Source organism: Olea europaea, chromosome 12 (assembly GCF_002742605.1).
Source record: "Olea europaea var. sylvestris chromosome 12, O_europaea_v1, whole genome shotgun sequence".
Lineage (NCBI taxonomy): Eukaryota > Viridiplantae > Streptophyta > Magnoliopsida > Lamiales > Oleaceae > Olea > Olea europaea.
This window is the reverse complement of record NC_036248.1, coordinates 6,816,428-6,843,653: the sequence shown is the minus strand read 5'-3', so window position 1 is coordinate 6,843,653 and position 27,226 is coordinate 6,816,428. Positions and strand designations below refer to the sequence as shown.

At 40.4% G+C, this 27,226-nt stretch overlaps 1 protein-coding gene across 3 annotated transcripts in view; it reads left to right on the top strand.

Annotated features, from left to right (window-relative positions):
* The first annotated feature begins 1,954 nt into the window (after nt 1-1,954).
* Nucleotides 1,955-27,226, top strand: part of LOC111405404 (protein TRIGALACTOSYLDIACYLGLYCEROL 3, chloroplastic-like) — a 27,693-nt gene continuing 2,421 nt past the window's right edge. The window contains exons 1-5 of one of the 3 annotated variants that reach the window (XM_023034267.1): nt 1,955-2,309; nt 3,102-3,214; nt 3,301-3,381; nt 3,536-3,626; nt 21,368-21,539. In XM_023034267.1, the coding sequence (XP_022890035.1) occupies nt 2,106-2,309; nt 3,102-3,214; nt 3,301-3,381; nt 3,536-3,626; nt 21,368-21,539 (661 nt within the window). In that variant the 5' untranslated portion in view covers nt 1,955-2,105. Of the gene's footprint in view, nt 2,310-3,101; nt 3,215-3,300; nt 3,382-3,535; nt 3,627-3,749; nt 4,029-21,367; nt 21,705-27,226 lie in introns of those variants that run through there. The other 2 variants (XM_023034265.1, XM_023034266.1) reach the window with 2 other exon arrangements.

The following is a 27,226-nucleotide window of genomic DNA, read 5'->3' as shown; positions in this document are numbered from 1 at the left end:
ATTAGGGTTTTTAATAATCAATTGGGGATTCAAGTTCTTAATGATTTCATTTCAATACAATAATTCTAAAATTGCATTTTTACATTTCAGTTGCAGATTTATTTCATTAGATTAGTGAAATTTTGAAATTAGGGTTTCCAATTTTGAAATTAGGGTTTTCTTTGCAATTAGGGTTTCGAATTGGGGATTTCTCCCAAAATTAGGGTTTTCATATTTAAACCAAATCTTCATTCAATTAGATTCGGTTAAGGTCACATTAGTTTAATTAGAGCTAATTTAATCCTCGTTGGAACGATACTTGGACTCATAGTCCACTTTACTACTTGTTAACGAACCGTACACTTGCGGTGGGTTTTAAAATCGAGAAGAAATAATTTTGCGAACAATTATCTTCAGGAACTTCTTCAATATTGCTAGGATCATCAATTCCTCCGCTAGCTAGTAAGTTACTATTTAACTTTCTGCATTCTGAAGATTTGTGAACCTCTTTTCCACATTTATAGCAAATTATTTTTCCTCCAACAAATTGAGAGGAATTGTTTCTTTCAATAGTGTTACCTCCCATTCTTCATCCTCTACCTTTTCCTTGACCACGACCTTGTGAACTAGTGGCTGAACCATAATTCTGCACATGCTTCGGAGCTGTTGATAACTTCCATCCAGCACTGTCTTGAGTAGGATTTGCATTAAATTGGTCATGTTCCCTCCCAGGCTGAGTATATCAATTGTTAGGTTGTCTTTGTTGGCTTTCGACCTTCATTGCAAGTTGGACTGCGCTAGACAATGTCCAACAAGGTTGTAGCTCCACAAAATTTCGAATACTTGGCTTTAAGCCCATCAAATAACGATGTATCACTTGAACTTCAGTTTCGCCTAGTTGCACCAGTGTTTTCATTTTGTAAAAGTCATTTGTGTACTCCCAAACAGTCAATGTTCCTGTTGAAGTGACTGATATTGCTGGAAGAGAATTCCTTCATAATTTAATGGAAGAAATTGCCTTCGAATCATCCGTTGCATCTTTGGCCAGCTTTGGGTTTTGTCTTTTCCAGATTGGACTCGTGTCATTTGAACTTGTTGCCGCCAAGAAGAAGCATAGCCCTTTAGCTTTATGGCCACCAATTTCACCTTCTTATTTTCTAGAAAGTCAAGGAACTCAAACATTATTTCCACTTCATTTAACCAATCTAGGACTTCGTTCAGTTGTTCTTCGCCACTAAAGTCAGGAACTTCTAACTTGATGCGTGAGTCTTGGTCATGTACATGATGTCTCCCAAAAGGATTTGCATTTCTTTCCTCATCTGAAGATTCATCTTGTAACGCATGAATCTGTTCAATATGAGGTCGATTTCTTTGTTGACTGTAGATTGGGCCTCCCCTTTGCTCCATGTTAGGAGGTTAAGTAAATTCTAATAGACTAGCCCGCTCTAATCTAGAGCATCATTGTGCTATCTATTGCTGTAGATTCTGAAATTCTTCCTTGGTAACTCCTTCAACAACTCTATCGTCACCTTGTCCAACCATGAATCTGCTGTGATAATAGACATTTGCAGGCTATGATACCACTTAATGACAGCTGAAAGTGAAGTAACCAAAATTAAAATACTCCGAGCACCGTTGGAGCCAAGGTTTATTAAGGAAAATCTGGAAAAAGCTTGTAAGAGGGTTTTAGATAAACTTTCGACAATATTGATGATCAGAAAGCTACATTCTTGACTCTATTTAAAGTGAAAATGACTTCTTCACATCAGTAATGACCTATAGAATACCTAAATTTCAAATAAATTAATCTACGAAAATTAATTGACTTCCTTGATTGGACAACACAATTAATTGAAACAAAGACTTTGCATAAAAATAGAAAATGACTCTTAGATGCTTTAACTAAGACTAAAATTAATTTGCATCAATACCCAATTTTGATCAATAAATATTTATTAACCTAATAAAAAAAAAAAAGTACCAACTAAGGAATATTCTGGGTTGCCAATTTGACACAATTTGCATTGAAGAATCTGATTTTCCATTTAATTGGATTTGGGTTGGCCTCAAAATCGTCCATTTGGATTCAAAACCCCATCAACTGGAATTGTGTGTAAGTGTCATCAATGTTTTCATCAGTTGGTGCCGGTGATGGTTCGTTTGTATACACGCATACTCTTAAAAATATCATATGCAGTAGTGGCAAGGGTTCTTGTTCTTTTCGCTCCCCTCCAGGATTCTTGGTTGATGATCATCAAAACCCTATAAGATTTAAAAAGATTATTTCCGCCTGTAAATGTATCGCGGACATCAAACCCACGAAATTCACTGTAAGAACCTATGGTTCTTCCTTCGATTGTAATTTAATATCTTTTTTTTACTTTTATGTTTGAATAAAATGCTTAGAATTGCATCTTTGAAGGCATAGAATTGGGTCCTGGGAGTAGAAATTTTTTAAAAATAGTTCGAAATTGAAACCTTTCGTGGGTTTTATGATTTTGCAATGTTAAGTTTAGCTGTGATATCAGAATATATTTCTATTGATCTTATTCAGAATATATTTCTATTGATCTTATTCAGTTGCATTTCATTTATTTTTGTCAGTTTGTTATATACATTTGTCATCTAACTATCGAGTTTTGCTTTTAAGGAGTATTTGGGGTCAAGAAGTTAATTTCTTCTTAAATTAATAGTTTTGCCAAACTGTTTGTTAGATTATCATTCCGTGAACTTAGATTTGTCCGCAAATTTCCATTAAGTTTATACCTGATGGTGCCATTTTTAGTATTTATTTTAGCAGATCACGGATGATAACTAAGTTTTGCTTCATATAGCATTTTGTTTTATACTCATAGTTTCTCAAATGCATTTTTCCTTTAATATTTATCCATTAGTTTGCTTCACACTTGATCTTGATGTCAATGGGCAACCTGTAGAACAGACTCCATGTTTGGATGACAATTGCTAAAGGTTGAATTTGATTGAGCTCACATTACTTCTGTTCAAATCATTTTCAGTGAGTTCATGGAGCAATGTATTTGTATAGTTGAGCTTATAGTACTGTTGTTCATATTCATTACAGTAAGTTCACGAGGCACTGTATCTATGTATTCCTTCTCCAGGGTTCACATGAAACAGAGAATTTGAGTGTGGGAAAAGAGCTTGATGATGAATCATATGTGCTTATTGAATGTAGAAACGTCTACAAGTCATTTAGAGAAGCATATCTTAAGAGGTGTGAGCTTCAAGGTGAAAATTTTCTTCTTTGTAGAATTAAATGTGTTATGCTATATGTTTCTGATTTATGCACATCCTGGATAGGTTGTCCCCCTCTCTCTTCCATGCCTACGTGCATCTATTGTGTTCCATCAGTTTCTACATGTATCACATGACGATATCATGGTATGCCCATTTCTCTATTGTATATAATTGGCAAGTCATATAATAATGCACGTTTAGAGTTTAAGATTTAAATATTATTTTATTTACCATTTATCTTAAGAATATTCCTAATCTCATGGCGTATTAATCTTACTTTAGCCCATTCGTAGATTAGGCATGGGGAGGCTGTTGGAATAATTGGGCCTTCTGGGACTGGTAAGTCAACCATCTTAAAGATCATGGCTGGGCTTCTTGCTCCTGACAAGGTAATTCTCATTGTCTCTCATTTTAGAACTATATCTTATCTTGATATATCTTCACCATTCTGCTTTTCATATAGATTGACTTTCTTCAAGTTGAGATCTTTGTGAACTATGTTTAAATGTTAGGGAGAGGTTTTGATTCGAGGTAGAAGGCGTCATGGTTTGATCGGTGACGAGGAAATATCCGGTCTTCGAATAGGCTTGGTATTCTATATCAAGTATATTGTTACGCTCCGATCTTATATGCCTTGGAACGCGCAGCACCACATATTCCGACCTGATAAAAAACCAGTCCGAAGATTCCAACCTGATAAAAGACACGTCCGAAGTGTTTCCGAAGTGATATAGTGATTCCTCCCACTGACCTGCCGAAGCACCTCACCCCCGAGGTCGAGACCAAGTGGACCCTGGTTAGAAGATCCACCGCCAATTTCAGAAAGAGATTTGTTCCAAGATCCTTCCTGCACCTAAGGTTTAAATTGATTTGACGTCTCCATGAGGCTAGTTGATGTGACTTATCAACTTTATGTCAATTCAACTCAAAAGAAACAAACTGTCCGCCCACTCTACAGACGCGGTTGATTGACGCCTATGAGCGGACGCCTCATACCGCTAGATGTATACACGCGTCCCACATCCAACGGTTCATACCACCTATAAATACCCAAGGTTTGACAAGAGGCAGAGGTAATGAAACTCTTACTATATAGCACTCCATAGCAAGCTTATATATTTTCTTCTCCCCCTTTATCATTGATTTGCATAGCCCCTGGGTACTGTTCCAACCACTTAAACCTGACTTGACCATCGGAGTGTATACGACTGTCACCACCCCCGTTGGTTCCGGCCAGGTGCGCTTGGCTATTCGCTGATTGTGTGCAGGGAGGAACACGTGGAGTAGCTTTCAATTGGCCACGTGGAATGACCAATTTTCGAAGTCAACAGATTGACGTCGTCTGTGGGAATCACTCTCTATTCGAAGTTTTGCATTCTCCATCGGAGAAGTTACCGGAAAACTAGCGACTGACCCTGAAAAGGGGACATTCTTGAAAAAGAATAAAGTCGAGTTACAATCCAAGTCTCACTACCCTTGAAAAAAGAGGTAGGATGAACTACAGCCATAAAGACGACAACCCTATGAGAGAGGCCTCTAAAGAAGAGGTACTCCATAACAATGTTACTCATCAGAGACCACATCACCGACGTCGCCGAGGTGGAAGAACAGCCATACTCACTGAAGGAATGACTCAGATAGCTGCAGGTATGAGAGATATAGCAGCTCAGAATATGGCAATGCAGGAACTCCTCATGCAAGCCCAGGGTCATCAGGGCTATTAAATGCCCCAAGGATCTTATCCGGTGCGGGAAGCCCCTGTATCTCACTCCCGAGGCCACATGAGCCGGCACACAGAACGTCCCCTCGAAAGGGAGATGAACGCCGAAGCTACATCTTATGTGCAAAGGAGTTAGTCATCAGAACCATGCTTGGGGGACAATTTCCCTTAGGAACATGAGGACCAAAGGTCGGTAAGCGTCTTCGACCGGATAGGGGAGGATCCTAGCAATAGGGTCCATCCAGCACGAGGATCAGTTCGTCCGGATCACGAACAAGAACATGCTCCCCCTCCTCCTCCTAGAAATAGGAGAGAGAGGAGGAACCTAGTCAATTGGGGAAGTCGAGGAGAAGCACCCCCACCCCCCCAGGACATCCAAGATGATGAAGGGTCAGATGGGCCCTGTCGATCTTATGAGATTGACGATGATGATGATAACCTCCCTTTCTCAAGGGAGATCCGAAGCTTTCCAATGTTAGCGAATTTCATGCCCCCTAAGATCCCCAAATATAAAAGAAAGGGGGATCCGTAGAAGTACCTTACCAAATACATGACACAGATGAGCTTGAGGGGAGCCTCGCCTGCTCTAAAATGCAGAGCCTTCCATTTAACACTAGGCAGGGCTGCCAGGTATGGTATAGCAGACTTCCTCCCCTAAGCATCAGAAGTTGGCCAGATTTGAAGAAAGTATTTTTGAACCAGTACCTCTCACGCAGGGAAGGAGAAACACCAGTTCAACGCCTGGAAGATATGAGGCAGGCCCCTGGGGAGACGCTGAAAAGCTATCTCTCCAGGTTTACAGACGAAATTACTTACTGCGAACAGGTCACTGACAGATAAGCCCTTTCAGCCCTGAAAGGTGGGCTCAACATGAACACTTTGTTCTGGAGGGACGTACGCAGCAAGAATCCCTCCACATATGACGAGCTGGTGGAAATGATGAGAGTGAAAATTGTTAGTGAAGAAATGATTGATCATCGCAACCGTGCCGCGTAGGGACTGCCTCCTCCTCAGAGGCAGGTAGGTCGAGGACCCGCAACACACCTTATTACTCATCAATGGACCCAAGCAGGACATACCATAGCTCCCACATCCGGACAGGCCCTAGCTTCTGCCACATTGAATGCAGTACCAGTGCTGGCATATGATAATGCCCCTACCGAAGCGGGACCATCTGGAAGAACTGATAACAATAAGAAGAAGAAGAAGAGGTCAAACAGACCCTTGGAAGGAGCAAGGTTTTGTACGTGCCATCAACTATATGGACATGACACTAGTGAGTGTCGTGACGCCAATCGACGCCCTGATCGAAGCAACCCGCACACTTCGAGCAGGAACGAACACCTTCGCAGATCCGCCTCCCCGAGGAGGGGAAGGAGAGGTCACAGGGAACAATCTCCTCGGAGAAGAGAATCAAGGGATCGATGCCAATCCAGACAGGGAAATCAAGCCCAATTTTCTGGAAGCCAGGTCATCAGGGAAATCGATACTATCATTGGGGGACCCCACGTCGGTGGCAATATCAGGAATGCCCAGAGAAATTACACAAGAGAAGCAAAGGATCCCCCAATGATCATTCACATTGTCAACGAATGAAAATCAGCAAACAGGATGTCCCCAATCACCTTCTCTCAGGAAGACTTAGAGGGAGTTCACCACCCTTATTGTGATGCATTGGTTGTAAGAGCCATAGTAGTTAGAAACGGATTAAAACGCATGCTCGTTGACAATGGTAGTTTCGTGAACATATTGTTCGGATCCACTTTTGACAAAATACAAATTGAACATGGGTTGATCCCCATGACCGACCCACTATTCGGTTTCACTGGGGACAACATCATCCCACGATGGCGGATCACCCTGTCTATCGAAATGGGTTCGGCACCCCTAGTGGCCCAGCACTTCATGGAATTTCTGGTGGTAGATCACAGATCAGCTTATCATGGAGTATTGGGCAGACCCGCTCTGAAAGATCTTTGGGCTGTCACGTCCATTCACTATTTGTGCATGAAATTTCCAATCAAACATGGGATTGCTACGGTCTGAGGCGATCAGATGGGCTCCAGGGCATGCTACCTAAACTCGCTGCGAAAGTCCGAGCCCGAGCTGTTAAGGTAATCCTAACTGAGGTACTCGCCGAAGGTACGGACGTGGAAATGCTCGACGCCTCTAAACAAGGGCATACCTCCAAACAAGAGGGAGATGTCGACATGGAAGAGGCCCCTGAACAAGGACACCCTCTTGATGAGTTAGACCCCCAAATAATTGACTCTGAACGAAATGCGACCCCAATGGAAGAATTGGAAACTTTCCCCGTCAACTCGGAAGACCCCAGTCAGGTCTTGCGTATAGGGAAGTCATTGTCACCTGAAGCAAAAGCCGAGATGATACGCTTCCTGGAAGGGAACCTGGATGTCTTCGCCTGGAAACATGAAGATATGGTGGGAATAGATCTTGAGATCAGTTGCCATCACCTTAACATCAACCCCTCCTATGCCCCCCATAGACAGAAGAGGCGTGCCCTAAATTCGGAACGGTACGAGGCACTGAAAGACGAAGTAAACAAACTTAGCCGCAGTGGTTTCATAAGAGAGGCCATCTATCCAAGGTGGATATCCAACCCGGTTCTGGTGAAAAAGGCCAACGGAAAGTGAAGGGTATGCGTGGACTTCACAAACCTAAATAAGGCGTGCCCCAAAGACAGCTTCCCACTTCCAAGAATAGATCAACTTGTGGACTCTACTGCTGGGCATGAACTACTGAGTTTCATGGATGCATACTCAGGGTATAACCAGATACCCATGATCTGACCTGATGAGGAAGCTACATCGTTCATTACGGACAGGGGTTTGTATTGCTACAAAGTCATGCCCTTTGGATTGAAAAATGCCGGAGCCACATACCAGAGGTTAGTCAACATGATGTTTGCCGAACTCATTGGCAAAACCATGGAGATCTACGTAGACGACATGTTGGTCAAAAGCCTCCAGGCAACCGAACACGTGAGTCACCTCGACCAAACTTTTCAGATACTTAGAAAGTATAATATGAAATTGAATACCCTCAAGTGCGCCTTTGGAGTGGCATCGGGCCAATTCTTGGGGTATATTGTAAATCAGAGAGGAATTGAGGCGAATCCAATAAAAGTAACGGCCTTGCTAGAAATGAGGTCACCTCAGAAATCGAAGGAGGTCCAAAGTCTCAACGGTCGGATAGCCGTACTCAGTCGTTTCATCTCCAGAGCCACAGATAAAAGCTTGCCTTTCTTCGAAGTGCTGAAGCAAGGAAAGAAATTCTAATGGACTTCGAATTGTGAAGAAGCCTTCGAGGCTCTGAAAAAGCACCTTGGAGAGGCGCCCCTCTTGTCGAAACCTCAACCAAATGAATCTCTACTACTGTATCTAGCGGTTTCGGACGTGGCAGTCAGCGCAGTCCTAATCAAGGAAGAAAATGAGCGCCAATTGCCAGTGTACTACATCAGCAAAGCACTTCTCCCAACTGAAACACGCTACCTAGACATGGAAAAATTGGTACTCGCCCTTATCACAGCCTCAAGAAAGCTAAGGTCATACTTTCAAGCCCACTCAATACAAGTTCTCACCAATTTCCCTCTAAAGCAAGTAATGCAAAAAACAGACGCATCAGGACGCCTGCTAAAATGGGCAATCGAGCTCAGTGAGTTCGATCTAACGTTCCGACCTCGACACGCCATCAAGGGCCAGGCCCTTGCTGATTTTATGGTAGAATTTGCCAAAACCCCAGAAATGGAGACGATAATGGAATCAGCCGAGCCCCCAACATGGAAACTGTTCGTAGATGGGTTCTCAAGAGAGGCTGGCGCAGGGTCAGGGATCGTATTGGAGAGCCCGAAAGGCCACAAGCTAAATTGTGCGGTAAGGTTCAGCTTCAAAGCCTCGAATAACACCACCGAATACGAGGCCCTTCTAGCAGGTCTTAGACTCGCTAAGGAGATGCGGTTCAGGAAGCTCCTGGCGAGCAGTGACTCTCAGCTCATAGTAAATCAGGTCAATGGAAACTTCACAGCCAAAGATGGTAACATGATTGCGTACTTGAAGTTGGTTCTAGACATAATTCCTCATTTTGAAAGGTTCGAACTGATCCAAGTCCCCCGTCTAGAGAATGCACACGCAGACGCCCTCTCAAAGACTCAGAGCTGCTAAACTTCGTCCCTATTGAGCACTTATCAAAGCCCTCCACTACCGAAAGTGAAGAGATACTGTGGATAGAAAGCACCCCATTTTGATGTAGCCCATCATCGCGTACCTGAAGGAGCAAACATTGCCTGCTTCGAGGGGTGAGACGAGGAAATTAAGAAGAAGGGCTGCACACTTCGTCCTACAAGAAGATACTCTTCACAAGAGAGGCTTCGCCTCGCCTCTTCTTCGATGCGTAGGAGGCGAAGAGGCCATATACATACTCAGGGAAATCCATGAAGGAATCTGTGGAAATCACTCCGGAGGAATGGCTCTGGCACACAAGGTCCTCCGTCAAGGCTACTTCTGGCCGACCCTGAAAAGGGATGCTTGCCAATTTGTCCAGAAATGTAACAAGTGCCAGCGCTTCTCGAACATACAAAGACAGCCTGCTTAGAGCCTCTCCATAGTAACCAGCCCTTGGCCGTTCGCCAAGTGGGGCATTGACTTCATTGGTCCACTCCCAAAAGGGAGAGGAAGTGCAACTTTCGCTATTGTCGCCATTGACTACTTCACTAAGTGGGTCGAGGCTGAACACCTTGCCAAAATTACCGAGACTAATACTACCAAGTTCGTTTGGAAAAACATCATTTGTAGATTCGACATTCCCCATTCCTTAGTGTCTGATAACGGAAGGCAGTTCGACAATAGGAAGATGCGAGACTTATGCGACGAACTGGGTATAAGGAAGGACTTCTTGACACCTCATCACCCCCAAGCGAATAGGCAAGTTGAAGCAGTGAACAAGACTATCAAACACACCTTGAAAAGGAAACTTGATACCTCAAAGGGGGCCTGGGTTGATGAACTCCCCCACGTCCTTTGGGCTATCAGAACTTCTTGCCGGACTGCGACCGGTGAAACCCCATTTTCCATGACCTACAGAGCCGAGGCCATGAGTCCGATCGAAGTCGGGGTCCCATCATATCGACGGATACATTTCAATGAGATCAGCAACAACGAGGCTCGAATAAGCGAACTACGCCTCCTTGAGGAAAAGAGAGATACCTCCCAAATGATCTTAGCAAAATATCATCAAAAGATGACCCGTTATTACAACTCCAAGGTCAGAAACAGAGCTCTTCGCTTGGGCGACCTCGTCCTCAAAAGAGTTTTCCAATCTTCAAAACCAACCGGGTCAGGAGTGTTTGGCCCAAACTAGGAAGGCCCTTACCACTTCCGCTGGGAATCCCGACCTGGTACCTTCGAAATCGAAGATATGTCAAGAAAGGCGCTGCCTCATCAGTGGAACATCGAACACTTGAGAAAGTACCATCAATAATGAGACTTTGTTCCGATCCGATCTCAATATGTTATAGTGAATCGATTGTTCTGATCTGATCTCAGTTGTAAAATTCCCTAAGTGCTGGAATTGCTTCTGTAAAGGGTGATGTAATTTATCTTATGTAATGAATCTTTGGTTCCGAGCCACATCAGTTAGTGAATAGTTTCCTCAGTCCTTCAGAAGGTTCATTTAAGCGATCCGATTGTCAATTATTAGCCGATTAACGTTAAGGCACTCTTCATGTTTGCTTAAGTGGTCCGATATCAAATTATTAACAGGTTGGCAATAAGAGTCACTTCATACTCGCTTAAGTGTTTAAACTTATATTAACTCGAGTGGTCCGGTCCGCAATTATTGACTGGTTATTGTCGCGAGGCAATTAGTCTAACGTTTGCATTCATACAAGTATAAACAGATAGAAAATACAAAGAAGCAGAAACCCAAATACTTAGCAAAAAAATTTATTTCATTGAATAGATTTAAATACAAGGAGGCCGAAGCCATTACAAAAGGTAACCCTACTCTGCCGGAGGGACTTCTACATTGGCCGCCTCCTGGGCCTCCGGAGCCCCCTCGACAAACCTATCAGGCCGACCTCCAGTTGGCCCCCCGAACTCTGCCTCCAATGAAGAGATGTCCAGAGTGGGGTGCACCTCCTTCTGTCGACCCAATAAGCTTTGGGCACTCCATGAGGCCCAGAAATTAGCAAAGTCGTCATACAGGGGATGGTCTTCAAAGTGGTCAATGAAGTTCTGGACTGCCACCTTCCCCGCAGACTTCAACTCCTCCTTCAAAGAGGCAATCTCTTCTGGCTGAGCCTCTGCCTTCTACTTCAGCTCTGCCTTCTCTTTGTTGGAGGCCTCTAGAGCATCGATGGCGAGCTTGTGGTGCTCATTGGCGTGATCAAGCCTCCGAGTCACAGCAGCCACTTGGCATTCTACCTCATACAACTCCTTCTTCAGCCGTTCCACTTCTGCTTTGGCGACAGTTAGCTCAGCATCCTTCTTCCCCTCCTCTGCCTTCTTAGCTTTGGCCTGAGCTGCTCGCACGGCATCCCCGTAGTGCATCGCCTCCTCGAGGCGCTTGGCGAGGTCCTCCCTCTTAGAGTTTAGATTCTTCACCAAGCCCTCAACCTGGATGCTTGTACTCAAGGCCCGAGCCACGCAGGCGCTGTTCGCGGTCACCAAATCCTTAGCCGTGCAGGAGGCGGTGTGGTCCCTCCACTCCTCTGTCCAGTATTTGTTGTGGACCACTGCCACCGCAGTTGTTTCTGGAGGAAGAGCCTCCAACACTTCCCTTACGGGCTCTTCAGGATTAGTGCCCAGAAAGTTAACCTCCTTAGAGGGATAGAGCTTTTTCCTCTTCTACTGCCCCAGCACTTGGTCAATTGGCACTGTAGCGAGGGGTGTTGTGGCCGGGGCAGTGGCAGGCTCAGTTGGAGCGGGCTTTCTCTCTGGGATGGCCACCCCGGTAGGAATTGTGGTCTGCCTCAGAGTAAGGGGTGGCCTCGCCGCAGTTGGGCGTCTTGGAGGGGCGGCACTCTTCTTGCCCTTCCTTCAAAGGTCAGCCTCCGGGTCCTCCGGTACCTCCTCCTCCGTCGGAGGCTAGAGCCTCTTACTGGCTTCCACCAAATCCTCCATTTGCTTTTTGTACGAGGAGGAGGAGGCCTTCAACGCCCGTGCCTCTGCCATCATCTTCTGGATGGTCTTGAAGTCGGGGCGCACCGGTATCTTCTTATTAAAGTTGTCTGCAAAAAGCAAATAAGGAATTAATACAATTAATACAAGTCTTGGGAGTTCGGAATAAAAAGCAAAGACTTCGGTCCAGTTACCTTGGGATGCCATTAAAAATTGAGTAATGAAGTAGATGTTCTTTCGGATCAGCCTATGGTAAGACCTCTTCTTTTGAGGCAGCTGATAAATGACACAGATGGTGTCAAAGTCCTCGATTGACAGCTCGCACCGAGGAAGAACACCTACAAAGGAAATGTAACTGTTAGGCACAATTCGAACCGAAAAAAAAAAGGAAAAACTACTACTAGACTCACTAAGTGTTGAATACTTCGTTGGGACTGTAAGAGGTGCCAGGGGGTCCCCTTCCATCATGTCCCATCGCCCCTGCGGCCCAGCACCATGAGCTCTTCCATTCTTTAATGGAGCTCAGCAGACCGACCACGAATGGAGTGTGAGAACCCCATGAAGTAAGGTAATACCATCCCCGGGTCTTATCCCCCCCGACAGTAACCTTAGGTATATAAAGGGTTTGGAAAACGGAAAGGGGCATTTCCACCCCTAATGACGCCTCTTTCCACAACATCCAGGAGCCCACCATTTGGCTCCAGGAGTTTGGATTGAGCTGCGTCGGGGCTAGCCCATAGGACCTAAGCACCATCCTAAAGAATGGGTGAACGGGTAGCTTAAGTCCGGCCCTAAGGATCGCCTTACTAATGGTTACCCAGCCCGGCCTAGAGTAGCAGGCTCTCTTTTCCGACCCGGGGAGGATCAAATCTATGCTATCAGGGATCCTATACTCTGTCCTAAGTCTCCCCAGGTTGGTCTCTCTTAATTTTGATGGGTAATCCGATGCCTCCAATGCACAGAAGTATCTGCTGGACTATCCGGTCGCTTCCATATATTTTCCCCCCTATTATTGCCTCGGCTATTTCTGAGGAGGTCGCCACAATGGGCTCGTCCATCCTCACCAGTTCTAAACCCCTCCCCTCCCCGAACCAGAACTCCCCTTTGAGGCTATTCTTTCAAAATTTAAAAGCCCAAATAGGTACTGAAACTTACGAGTTTGGAGGTTTTCCTAGCCGAAAATGGTGTAAGGTTGCCGGAAGTCTAATTTTCTCGCTGGAATTGCTTAGAAAACGTCAGAAATCGCCAATGATTTGGGAGCAAAATATAGTGTTTGTTTCGCAATGATTGAAAGCCTGAGAAAGCCTTAGAGTCCTCCTTTTATAGAAAGATAAATCCAATCTCCACCGTCGAATTCAAATGCGATCAATCTAGGCCGTTCATCGCATCTTCAATCTATGTCGTTGAAATGAAACGCCAGATTTGATCCACGCCCAAGATGTCGCTGTGACTTTCACGCTTGCTTAAAACGCGTCACCTCGGTTACAACCAGCCGTCAATAATAATTAGTAGCCGTAGCGGCCTTTTAGGAGAATGGGCATGGCACCCAACTGTCACCTTGAAAACACGCAACAGTTGTCAAATCATTTGACGTTTGAATCGCCTCGGATCGAGCTCCTCACTCAACTTTACAAAGTTTGGACGCACCTGACGCGAAAGCCCCTTCGGGTCATCGCCTCGGACGCTGTGTTCCCTCCCATGCTTAACAAAGTTTTAGCTATATCCTAACGCGTTGGCCTTGTGGGTCAGCGCACCAGTGGCAGATGAGCTCCTCCCTCAACTTTACAAAGTTTGGACGCACCTGATGCGACGGCCCCTTTGGGTCATCGCCTAGGACGCTGCGTTCTGTCCCTTGCTTTACAAAGTTTTAGCCATCTCCCAACGCGTCGACCTTGTGGGTCAGCGCACCGATGGCAGATGAGCTCCTCCCTCAACTTTACAAAGTTTGGACGTACCTGACGCGAAGGCCCATGTGGGTCATCGCCTCGAACGCTGCGTTCCCTCCCATGCTTTACGAAGTTTTAGCCATTTCCCAACGCGTCAGCCTTGTGGGTCAGCGCACTGGTACAGATGAGCTCCTCCCTTAACTTTACAAAGTTTGGACGCACCTGACGCGAAGGCCCCTTTGGGTCATCGTCTCGGACGCTGCGTTCCCTCTTATGCTTTACAAAGTTTTAGCCATCTCCCAACGCGTCGGCCTTGTGGGTCAGCGTACCAGTGGCAGACGAGCTCTCCTTCAACTTTACAAAGCTTGGACGCACCTGACGCGAAGGCCCCTTTGGGTCATCGTCTCGGACGCTGCGTTCCCTCCCAAGCTTTACAAAGTTTCAACTATCTCCCAACGCGTCGGTCTGTGGGGTCAGCGCACCATATTCGTGAAGGTTCATACGCACCTGACGCGAAGTTCCATGCTGGTTGACCGCCTCGTTCGCTACGCACAGTAACGAAATTTTGGCACGTTTGCCTGGGATCATAACATCGATTACTGTAACAGATCAACCCCCAAAACTCCCACGACTCGCAGTCCGGTCAGGAAAGTAAGTCCACGCATGATATAAATATTCATACCTGGACTTGGGGGACCACTGTTATGCTCCGATCTTATACGCCTCGGAACGCGCAGCACCACATATTTCGACCTGATAAAAGACCCGTCCGAAGATTCCAAAGTGATATAGTGATTCCTACTACTGACCTGCCGAAGCACCTCACCCTCGAGGTCGAGACCAAATGGACCCCGGTTAGAAGATCCGCCGCCAATTTCAGAAAGAGATTTGTTCCAAGATCCTTCCTGCACCTAAGGTTTAAATTGATTTGACGTCTCCATGAGGCTAGTTGATGTGACTTCTCAACTTTATGTCAATTCAACTCAGAAGAACTAAACTGTCTGCCCACTCTACAGACGCGGCTGATTGACGCCTATGAGCGGACGCCTCATACCGCTAGATGTATACACGCGTCCCACATCCAACGGTTCATACCACCTATAAATACCCAAGGTTTAGCAAGAGGCAGAGGTAATGAAACTCTTACTACATAGCACTCCATAGTAAGCTTATATATTTTCTCCTCCCCTTTTATCATTGATTTGCATAGCCCCTAGGTACTGTTCCGACCACTTAAACCTGACTTGACCGTCGGAGTGTATACGGCCGTCACCACCCCTGCTGGTTCCGACCGTGTGCGTCTGACTATTCGCTGATTGTGAGCAGGGAGGAACACGTGGAGTAGCTTTCAGTTGGCCACGTGGAAAGACCAATTTTCGATGTCAACATATATAATTCATAGTTATCATATTATAATGATATCATATGGTTTTTTAAATCTCTTTTGCAATGTAACAGGTTTTTCTTAGTGCAGCTCTGTTCGATTCTTTAACTGTTCGTGAAAATTTTGGTTTCTTTTTGTAAGACATGATAGAGAATCCTTTAAGATTATTAATAGATCTTTGTTTCTTTACACATTACCATAATGTAGTTGTAAAATTTTCATATTTCTAAGTCTCGCATGTGCTCTTTTTTGCTGTGAAAGATATGAGAATTCAACTATGCCTGAGGATCAAATTGAAGAGCTTGTCACCGATACTCTAGTTGCTATTGGATTGAAGGTTTACAAAGACTATTGTCCTTTGTCAAGACAGGTTTATTTAGCATACTGAAATCATTAAAATAATAAACAATAAATTCTAAGACTTAAGGGGAATATTAAGGATGGTGATACCCTACTAATTGAAACGTGCTTAAATCTAATGCAACTTAGTAAAGAAAACAAAACTATATACTATGCGATACAGAAAGCAAAATAAATAAAAGGGTTAGAAGATTGGATTGTCCCCCAATAAGCGCTTAATTTATAGTCTTTAGCTAGGCTGTACGGAGGAATTGATTAGGGTGGTTTAAACATGTATCTTGAGCTTTTGCACTCCTTGCAATTTTCGACTTTGCATCATTGTTTTGCCTTTCAAACCTTGAACCCTCCGTTCTCCTCTCGTCCAAAGCTTCCTAAGTTTTTAGGCTGTCTCTTTCGATCCTTGTTGCTCTGTCTCAGCAATGTACTTGCACTCTTCCCTGGTCTTTTTATTGATCTCTCTATGTACTGAATTCTCAATATTAGTGTAAATCTTGAACTTCTCTTGCTTATCTCCACTTTAAATGTTAGTTCACCACTTTCAAAGTCCATGACAGTGCGACTTTTTGATAGGAAGGATCTGCCCAATATAAGTAATGCTGCATCACATGGCTCCTCTATATCTAGGACAATAAAATCAACGGGAAATATGAATTTGCCCACTTTAATGAGCACGTTCTCAACCACTCATCGCGGGTATTTATTCATTTGTCTGCCAATTGAAGGGAAATGGATGTGTCATCTAGCTTTTGCAATCCTAATTTCCTGTGTATAGAGAAATGCATTAGGTTTATTCTTGCTCCTGAGTCACATAAACGATTAAAATTTGAATCATTCCCTATTGAGCAAGGTATTTTGAGACTCCCTGGATCTTGTAGCTTAGGAGGTAATTTGTTCTGTAAGATGGCACTACACTCCTTATTTAACTTGATGGTCTCAAAATCTGTAAGCCTTCTCTTTTTGGATAGGATCTTCTTCAAAAACTTTTCATAGTTTGATATTTGAGATATAGCTTCAATCAGTGAGATGTTGACATGAAACTTCTTGAAGATATCCAAGAACCTTGCAAATTGATCTTCCAACTTCCTCTTTTGTAATCTCTGCGTAAATGGGACCATAGGCACATAAGATTTGATAGGAACGATTGGCTTGACCTGTAGATTTTCTAGCTCTTAAGATGGAACTACTTTGTCTAGTTATTCAAATTTATCCATTTGCTCCTTATCTATAAAATGTACCTTTTTATTTTCTGTCACCCGTCTCTCAACTGTAATTTCTGGAAGTTGAACCCCACTGCGTGTAATGATTGCCCCAACCTCCTCATTCTCTACAACTTTTATTATCATTACCTGCTGCTTAGGATTTATCTCAGTGTTGCTTGGCAATGCTCTTTTCTGTCCTTCTGGGAGTGCTTTTGTTATTTGACCCATATGGTTTTCCAAATTCTTAATGGCAGTTCCTTGAACTTGCAAGGCTTTATCCGTTCTTTGTATGTGTTGTGTAGAGATCTCCTCCAATTTAGTAACAAGATCTTCCAATGAAGATTTATTTTCAGCTCGCTAAAAACCTGGCGGTGCAGTCTGTTGTGGCGCAATCTGAGCTCTCTAATAGTTGCTCTATTAAAAACTTGGATAATTTCTCCAGCCTGGGTAGTAGGTGTTGGGATTCTGATTAGGTTGCTGTCTTTGCAAATTTTAAGCATAATTTACATCTTCTAGTGATTGTGCAAAAGGACTACCCACGGTGTAATCAGCACTTTCATGATTTCCTCCACAGTGCTTTCATTTTTGTCTGACTGCTTGAATGTCATTCATCTGATCCACCTTTTTAGTTAAAACTGCCAGCTGTGCTGAGATTGTTGTTAATGGATCCAACTCATGTATCCCAGCTACTTTCTTTACACATGTCCTTTTCGTATGCCATAGTGCACTAGTGAATGCTAAATCCTTCATGATTTGATATCCTTGATCTGCTGTTCTCTTTATGATAAAACCATCACATGCGGAGTCAACATTAGCCCTGCTTGTCGGATTTAGCCCAATGTAGAAATATTGTACCTGGAGCTATTTTTGCAATCCATGCTGTGAACATTGACGGTGCAGCCCCTTATACCTTTCCCAAGCTTCATAATAGCACTCCGAGTCAAGTTGATAGAATGTGGTGATTTCGTCCATCAACCTGGCAATCCTTTTAGGTGGAAAATATTTGTTCAGGAACTTCTGGCTCAGACTATTTCAACTGGTGATGCTCTGTGGAGGAAAAGTATCCATCCATTCTCTAGCTAAATCTCTCAAAGTGTAAGGAAAAAGCCTTAGTCGAATTGCTTCGCTTGAAACACCTGGATAATCGATTGTTGCACACCTCTAAGAATCTTGAGATATGAGCATTGAGATTTTCAATAGGTTTCCCAAAAAATTGCAGTGTATTTTAGAACATGTTGATCACATCTGTCCTCAAGTGAAAATTTGGTTGACCAAATGTCGAATATACTATACTGGATTGGCTCTCCACGACCGGTGGAACCATATACTCTCCCATCAACCTATCATTTTCGTTGGCTGCAACTTTATTCGATTGCGCTACACCCAGATTAGCCTTGATTGCTATTTAATTCGGATTTTGTTCTGCCATGAGCTCTGCTTGCTATTTTTGGTATGCTTCTAATTGTTCTCTTATTCTGAACGTTCGCTCGATTTCTGGATCAAATTGAGTAAGATCTCTGATTCTCGAACTTTGCATACAAAGTCTTGGAAAGGAAAAATAGAAAACACTATAGTATTTTTCTAAATTAATGAACTGACTAAAAAATTAAAATAAAATTTAGATTAAAGGTAAATTAGTTAAAACTTATCAAAAACTATAGTCCACGGCAACGCCGCCAAAAACTTGGTCGTCTGATTTCCCGTAAGTAAACGGGATCGTGGACAAATAATAAAGTGATGTGTAGGTTCGATCAACTTAAAGCTAATACTACCCTTAATCGAATAGCAAAATCGAGTTATAATTAAAAACTATTAAATTTGTCAACTAACTTAAAAGCAATGTAAAGAAAATTTATCAAATTCACAAAAAATATTGCTAAAATGTAGAATTTCCCTTATTAATCTATTTTTAGTTCGATAATTTAAATTGACAATTTGAAATCATACTTGTTGGTCAATGTTCCTATTTTAATTGAAAACCTCTCTCGATAGTTATCAAATTTATTCTCCTCACGCGACCTTCCTATCTCTTAATGAAAGAGGCGAACATGATAAATGCATTAAACGAGTTAGGACATCTTATAAAATCATGTGAAGTATAGAGGTATATCTCTATCCTCTATCGAATTTCGCAATATTTATTACTATGTGCTAACAATCATATTACATCTCTCGATGATAATAAAATTCACAAACAATTCAATTAATGACCAGATAATTAAAAAGCAATTTAAACCATAATAATATCCAAAAATTCAAACAAATTTAACATCAATCTAATTATTCATACCAAAAATTTATAACAAGAGTTCATTATATCCTAGGAATATAAAAATCTAGCCATGCATAATGTTGAAATTAAACATGGAAGAGTTAAGTGTTGGGGAGAAAATGCGTGGGTCGAGTTTGGTTGACAAATAATGGAATTGAGAAAACACAGCTAAAAATGGACACAGGTATTTACGTGGTTCACCCAATTTAGGCTACTTCCACGGGTAAGTATGAGATGATTCACTATAGTAGGAGAATTACAACGATCTCTCTAAATACAAGGAGATAACAATGAATAATCTCTCTTGTAATAGGAGAAAACAAGTAGAAAAAAAAGAACTTAGGAGAAAAACAATAAATTTTCTCTCTTCTCTTCTCTTCACCTTACAATTTTTCTCTCTGAATTTTTCCTCTTCATATGACACACCCTTTTCTCTCAAACTCTTGTCCATATTTATAGAGAATTTTAACCTCCATAATTGTTTGGAAGAGTCAAAGTTCTACCACCTTCATTTGCTAGAATTCTTTACACATTTGCCTTGTCAAGTAAATGGAGAAAGAAAACTTGAATTTCTCATCCTCACTTGTATGCATGCATGGAGTCTTTCTTACCAATTAAGATATCAACAACCTTATCAATTTAGTCAAAAAATGTGGCTATCATTAGTTGGAAACTTCAATTTTGCCACCATCACCACTTGCATGCGTGTATCTTTCTTGCTTGGCAATTAAGAAAGTGGCTTATCCTTTTATGATCAATAAAAGTGTCTTTGCTATTCAACATTAAGAGACATCACCAAAAATTTTGACGGAACGTGATTTATTCTTCTATCCACATGCCTTCCGTCCGCCGTCTATACGGGTATTTATCTTCAACTCTTCACTGCCTCTTTTCTTTCAATCTTCCGTGTTTTTGCAGTCTATATAATAAAGCATACAGCACCTTTTTATTTCCAGCAGCCCCAAATCTCTAAATGCGTGAATGTAATTTTCCTCCCCCCACCGAATTCCCCTTTTTCTTCTCTCCAGCCGCCGTTCTTGTGATTATATTTTCTCCAGCCGACTCCTCCAATGTGTGTGTAAAAAAGATAATATTGCTGCCCACTTTTCTCTCTTTTTCCACCCACCAATTCAGCCCAACAAACTCTCCCCAAAGCTGCTTCAATTTATGTTATTATATTGGATATAATCCAGCAGCAGCAGCCGCCATCTTTTTGTATTCCAATTCCTAGCAGCTCGGTTTTTTTTCTTTATTGTGCGTAATCTAATAATCTCGGCTGCCCTCTTTATTCCTGTAGACGTGTGCATATATATAATAACCTAACAGCCCACTAATTGATTCCAAAAGAGACTCCAATTCCCCATCTAATTGAGGCCCAATTATAATTTCACCCTTTTTCACTCCAAGTCCTCAATTCTTTTAATATAATGAAATTCAATCATTGCCCAATTAATTTGTTGCAACCCATATATTCTTTGATTCAATGCAAGTCATTCACTTTCCAAAGTATGAAATTTGATATGCAAACTTTGCATCCAATGGCCAACTTAGTACCCATACTTTAGATTTTGCCATCTTTCGCCAATTTTTGTTTATTCCTTCAATTCCTTTTCATTTATAGAATTTACCTATTAAACATAAAATATAACAAGTTATCATATGATTTGTCAAAAGAACTATCAAATATTGCTATTTTAGGACTCAAATAAGAGTGTAAAATACACTTATCAAAAACCTTGCTTGTTGCCCTGGTATTGAGAATACATTTGGAATTGCTATATTCTTTGCTACCTCTTTTCTCTTTAACTTCAATAGATAGTTAATGCCTAGCTTGATTGAGTTTAAACAAAACTAAGATTTTAATCCTACTTTGGTATTTCCTTCTTTCTTTAGGTATGGGGATTGTAGAAATGCATGGTGAACATTGTTGATGCAATCATAGGTGTAGACAGCATTTTGGAGATCTTTAGTCAATATAGAAACTACATAACACTTAAAATGGATCTACACACAGCGCTAGAGAGTGGATGGGCAATCTCAGGGTAGATAGGATAAAGACTACACAATGACAGCTCTTTTGATATGAAATTGTATTTTTCTTTAAGCTCGAATCAGTTTAATTGAAACGTGGTCATTTGCCTCTCTGGTGATAGTTGCATTCACATCTGAGCAGGTGCTCCTGTACAATGAACCAAGTGCTGGACTGGATCCAATTGTATCTACTGTAGTTGAGGATCTCATCCGCTCTGTTCATATCAAAGGTAAGGACTTGGGAAGCCTGGAAAGATTGCATCATATGTTATTGTCACTCATCAACATAGTACAACTAGAAGAGCCGTTGATAGGTACGCATCAGTTTTTAGAACTTCGTTTAAGTTCATCCATTTTACAATTAAGGTAATTGTCTTTTGGGATGCTTGTTGGTACTCTTTGTTGGAAAATTACACCAATAATTGTGCATATTATATTCACAATAAACATATCGTTTATTTGCATGAAATCGAAACGTATTCCAACTTACTGAAATTAGATTTAATTAGGCAAAATGAGAATTTACCGATTTTGAAGAGTATGAATGTGGAACCCTCTCTTTCGATTTTTGAATGATTGAACCGATTCCGAAGAATATGAATCTTTCGATTCTTAAACGATTGAACCTTGTAATATAAATATATAAATTAGATTAATCATTTTCTGAAATTAAATCATAATAAAAGGAAATCAGAAAATGAGGATGAAGATGCAAGTGATGAATTTTTGGCCGAGGTAAGTGTTGAACACTTTGTCCTTAAGATAAATTTGCTCCACATCGGTGCTAACGATTTTTCGACAATCATCTCCCAAGATACAACGATCATGTCGAGCCATAAGAGCACTCCAAATGACTTTGACCAGCAAACTCGAATGGAATTCCCTCTCTACCATGACCATGACTTTGATGCAAATGTTTTATGCAAAACCAAAGTATAAATTGGAATGAGATGATATGATATCTATAACTTTTCTTGAATGAATAAAATTTAAACACATAGGATCTATATATATAGTAGTTGAAAATGTATGTCAAAATACACAATTATACCAAGAGACACGTCTCTTGGAATTCATAATTATTGGACATTAATCATACCCATACCAAGAGTCATGATCTTTCATATAAAAAGCCACATTTTTTCCTCCATATATTTCTAGAATATTCCACAATATTCTATACGATTTTTTTCAATAATTTTCAATATTTAAGCGATTTATATTTGGCTTAATTTCTCATTCACCAAATTAAGAATTCCACTTAGATAATTATGTAAAATTGGTCACGACCAATTTTAGATACAAAATTTCAACAATCCCCTACATGAATGAAAATTAATTCAAATGTCTATGCAGACACTAGTAGAGAGAGAGCGGGAAAACATTGGATCAGGTAAGGTATCTTCTGGCTTTAAACCTTCCTTAGTGAAATACTATTGGATTTATTAGCTAATTGATGAACGCGATGTTCTTGAACCATTAGCCGTTAGTATAAACCAAGACACAGTACTCACACAATGTCTCCCATAAACCGTTCATGGTTTTCATGATTTGGTTCATTTTGGCTCTGAACCCATCTTGATTCTGTAAGTGTTTAAAAAATTCAAACTTTGAATAATTTTCATTGAAGCGGCCCCACTTCACACTTACATAGGTGATCTCCTATTAAGAGTATTCTGCCCTACTCCACTTGATTTAATCAAGATATAGGAATTATTAAAGTTTATCTTAACCTCCAATCACTCTGCAGAAAGCACTTTAGTATCATAGGAATGAGTTAGGAAATTAGTTTCCTAAGTGCTTCATAGAATCCCCATAACTTAGTTGTCCCTTTGAACCAAGATCTTGGGATCTCCAGTCAGCATAGTAGGGTTACCGTTGTAAAGATTTTACTCAGTAGGCTTAATCTTATTCCCTTCGATGTGCAATATACTTGATCTCTTGGTAAACATATATAAATGGATTCACAAGTTTATACCAATGAGGTCAACTACTTATAGTATTATGTCTACGACATACATGTCTTGACTTACCGTTATATGTGACTTAGTATATTTTCAAATTTAGCTAGCAAACAATCGATTCATTTGATAGATACATTATCACCAACTAAGAAATCCTCTCATGAAACCACATGCTTCTCATTAGCTTTATTTAAAGCTTTATCAATTCCAAACAACAATGTAGGAGGATTTCTAGCAAACCGTTACACTAGTCAATCATATTTACTAGTGGATTTCATACATGAGTATTCAATATCATCATTAAAGCATTGCAATGAATTCAAACTTTATGAATATTCTTAAATATTCCAATTGTTCTTGTATATCCAAACAATCGTCATGATCGGCTTTCATCCACTTTAGACTTAGTGTATATCATCGCATCACAATATCCTTTCAATATAGCAGGATATCTTGTGAAATGTAATCCACAGGTTATGGTATATTTCAAATACCTAAGGACCCCCGTCAATGCCACGCAATAATCATGGCCTGAATTACTCGTGAATTTTCAAGTTTATTCACAGCAAAAGCATTATCCGGTCGAGTGCATTTCGTAATATACATTAGATTGCTAATTACTTGTGAATATCTCAGTTGTGACACGCTTTCACCCTTATTTGACCAATTGTAGGTTGTGTCAATACTTCAAACTTTTTAAATATTTTCTCAAAAAATGAGATTAGGAAAGTACAATTCATTCCAATATTCTAGATATTTTTATCTCTAAAAATCCAATTTTCACATCCATTTGGTGAATCTCAAGATTATGTATTGTCACAGCTGTAATTAGTAACCTTATCGAAGTGATTCTAGTTACGGATGAGTAGTTAAAGAAGTAAAATCATTCTTCCTGCCCATATCCTTTAGCAACTAATATTTGTCAATGGATCCATCAGGTTTTAATCCATTTACATCCTAAGGCTTATTTTCGGGAGGTACATCTACCAATTTCCATGTATAAATTTGCATTATGGAATCTATCACACTATTGATAGCTTCCTTCTAATGCGGTACTTCCAGAATAGACATTGCTTTTTCAGAAGTCTTTGGGTCATTTTCTTCCATATTTGTTAGAAAATCTGGACCAAACGAAGTGGACGTTCTAGCCCTCTTACTGCGCCTTGGTTCTTCCTCATTTGAAAATCCATTCGTAGTTTCATATGTTCTTTTATTCAAACTTACATTTTCCTTGTCTTGCAAGGAAACACATTCTCAAATAATATCGCATTCCTTGACTCAATTATGGTACCCTCGTGTACATCTAATTTGTGTACAAGTAAACGATATGCACTATTATTATTGACGTATCCAATAAATATGCAATCAATCGTTTTGGGACCAATCTTTATTTGTTTAGGTTTAGGAATCTCAACCTTTACCAAACACCCACACACTTTTAAGTGCTGGTAGGAAGGATGATGACATTTCCATAACTAATATGGAGTCTCTTCCATTTCCTTGAGGGGTAGTTTAAAGTGTCACTTTAAACTAGGTTACCCCCACAATTCCTGAATTAGGAATATATGCGCAAGTAATAATGTTGCACCCACACGTCTTGAAATTTTCACATAAGTTCTCAAGTATTTATGATAACCCCCACATTTTTGGGTTATTCTTGAACTTAGAGTTCATCAACTCTTTCATAGTTCAATCACTTAGATAATATTCGATTCAAGTGAAAGTCTAAGTACTTTCAAAATAGTGGTCGTTGCTTCATATGTATGAAAAATCATTTTTCATTCGAAATTGTATTTGATCTTCAAAATTAATCAAGGTCATCATTAAGGTCGTCACTCGACCAACAACGTTTTTCCAAGCATAAACCTACTTAATTGGTTCTCCAATTGAAGTCAATTTCAATAACCAACTTAATTGGTTTCACGATTGAAGTCAATTTTAATAATGAAGAAGACTAAGCACCTTGATTTACAAGACTTGCAACTTCTCCGAACATATATGATTTTATCACATTGTAACATTTCACAAAATAATATTATTTATGTCAAATAATAAGGTACATTTCATCTTAGTCACCGTATTCACATTTCAATGAATTAATCAACTATATGTTGACAAGTTGTGTTCTCAAATTTACAACCTTACAAAATGACATACCTCATGGAATTAATTCTAGAATACTTCATAGTATTCTTCACAATTTTTTTCTCCATAAGATAGTTTTATCCTTTACAAATGAATGTTAATTTACAATCATTATTTTTAAGGATATTCGGCATCACTGCCAATTATAGACACCATTTGTGCTCTATGAGATATTTTCATATCCCAATAATTGGGCAAGCAATTTTCACTTTAAAATAATTAGGACAAAACCACATTTTGTCGCACTCTTATGCAACTATAATTTTGCATAAGTCATCTCATTTAATTTCATAGAATTAATTGAGACTATCATCATTAACCAATGTTTGTATAATTTTCAAACCAAAATCATGGACATATACCGAATTTGCAACTTCATACCGTGTATGTCACTTATCGGATTGATGCATACTGTATATGCAACTTACCGTATATTGAAGCTTACCAACTTACCGTATTTGGCAGCCTACCGTATATGACAACTTACCGTATTTGACAGCTTACATACTTATCGTATTTAGCAGCCTACTGTATATGGAAGCCTACCGTATTTGGCAGCTATGAAATGAACGGACATAATTTTCCATACTCGCGAAACATCAAGAGACTATTATCCACATCACAAATCTGGATTTGAATGTTTCACAGTAGCACTAAAAAAATTAGGCAACATCCTAATGCAAAAGTGGCCTCGTGATACATACCCACATGTAAGACATATTTTAATTCTCTTACTCATAAATCACTAATTATTTGAATCTCTCATCAGTGGACTTCCTTTGCAAATTATATATATTAAGCAATAATCATCACATGTATAAGGATAAACTATACATGGAAAGATGAAGGAAACTGAAGTCGGATTTGAACAGTCATCATGGCCAACTTAAATGTTCTCGTTTCACTTTTGAAACTTCCGCCAATTAACCGAAAAAAGAAAACTGAATTCTTTATTATGAATTGACATGATCAATATCAATAAATATGGCTTTGGTAATATCCAATAGAAAATTCATTAGAAACGGATTTAAAACAGAAACATTTGTTATGGATTTTCAGTTCTCCTTTTCATTCAACGCACAGGTTTATTGCCTTTTGAACAACAACATATATCCAACATTTTCTAAACCCAATTTCAAATCTAAATTATTTTGCATGCAATTATTCCAACCATGCAAAGACTTGTGCAAATATACGATTGGCACATGGAGTGTAATTAGGAACAAACGGCAGACATGTATTTTATAATTTATTTACATCTTTCCATAGACTTCCAATGCAATAATTTATTTTCCATCATATTATAAATAAATGGACGGCATAATGCAATAGTCGGTAGTTACAGTATGATTAAGTTCACAACTTAATGATTTTTTCGGAACTCAACAGGCATCGGTTCACATGCGAAATTAGAATTGGAGGAGATAACCCGTAAGATGCATTGTAATATAAACTGTTTTCATTCCAAATAAATCTCATTTATTTGAATAATCAACTTATCAAATTCCTGAACGTAAAACAAAAGGATGTGCACTCAGAGACTTATGGACAGAATATTTAGTTTTGCACAAGGCTCAATCAAAATTCCTGATTCACAAAACACTCATTGAGTTAAAGGTCCCAGCACATTGTTCAAAGATATAACCGACCAGCTGGTCCAGATTACAACAGTTTAAAATGATGTTGTGCACAGTGCTAGTCGAACATGCATAAATTTCAATACGTGATACGGATATATATATATATATATATATATATATATAAGATTAATCATTTTCTGAAATCAAATCATAATAAAAAGAAATCAGAAAATGAGGATGAAGATGCAAGTGATGAATTTTTGGCCGAGGTAAGTGTTGGACACTTTGTCCTTAAGATGAATTTGCCCCGCA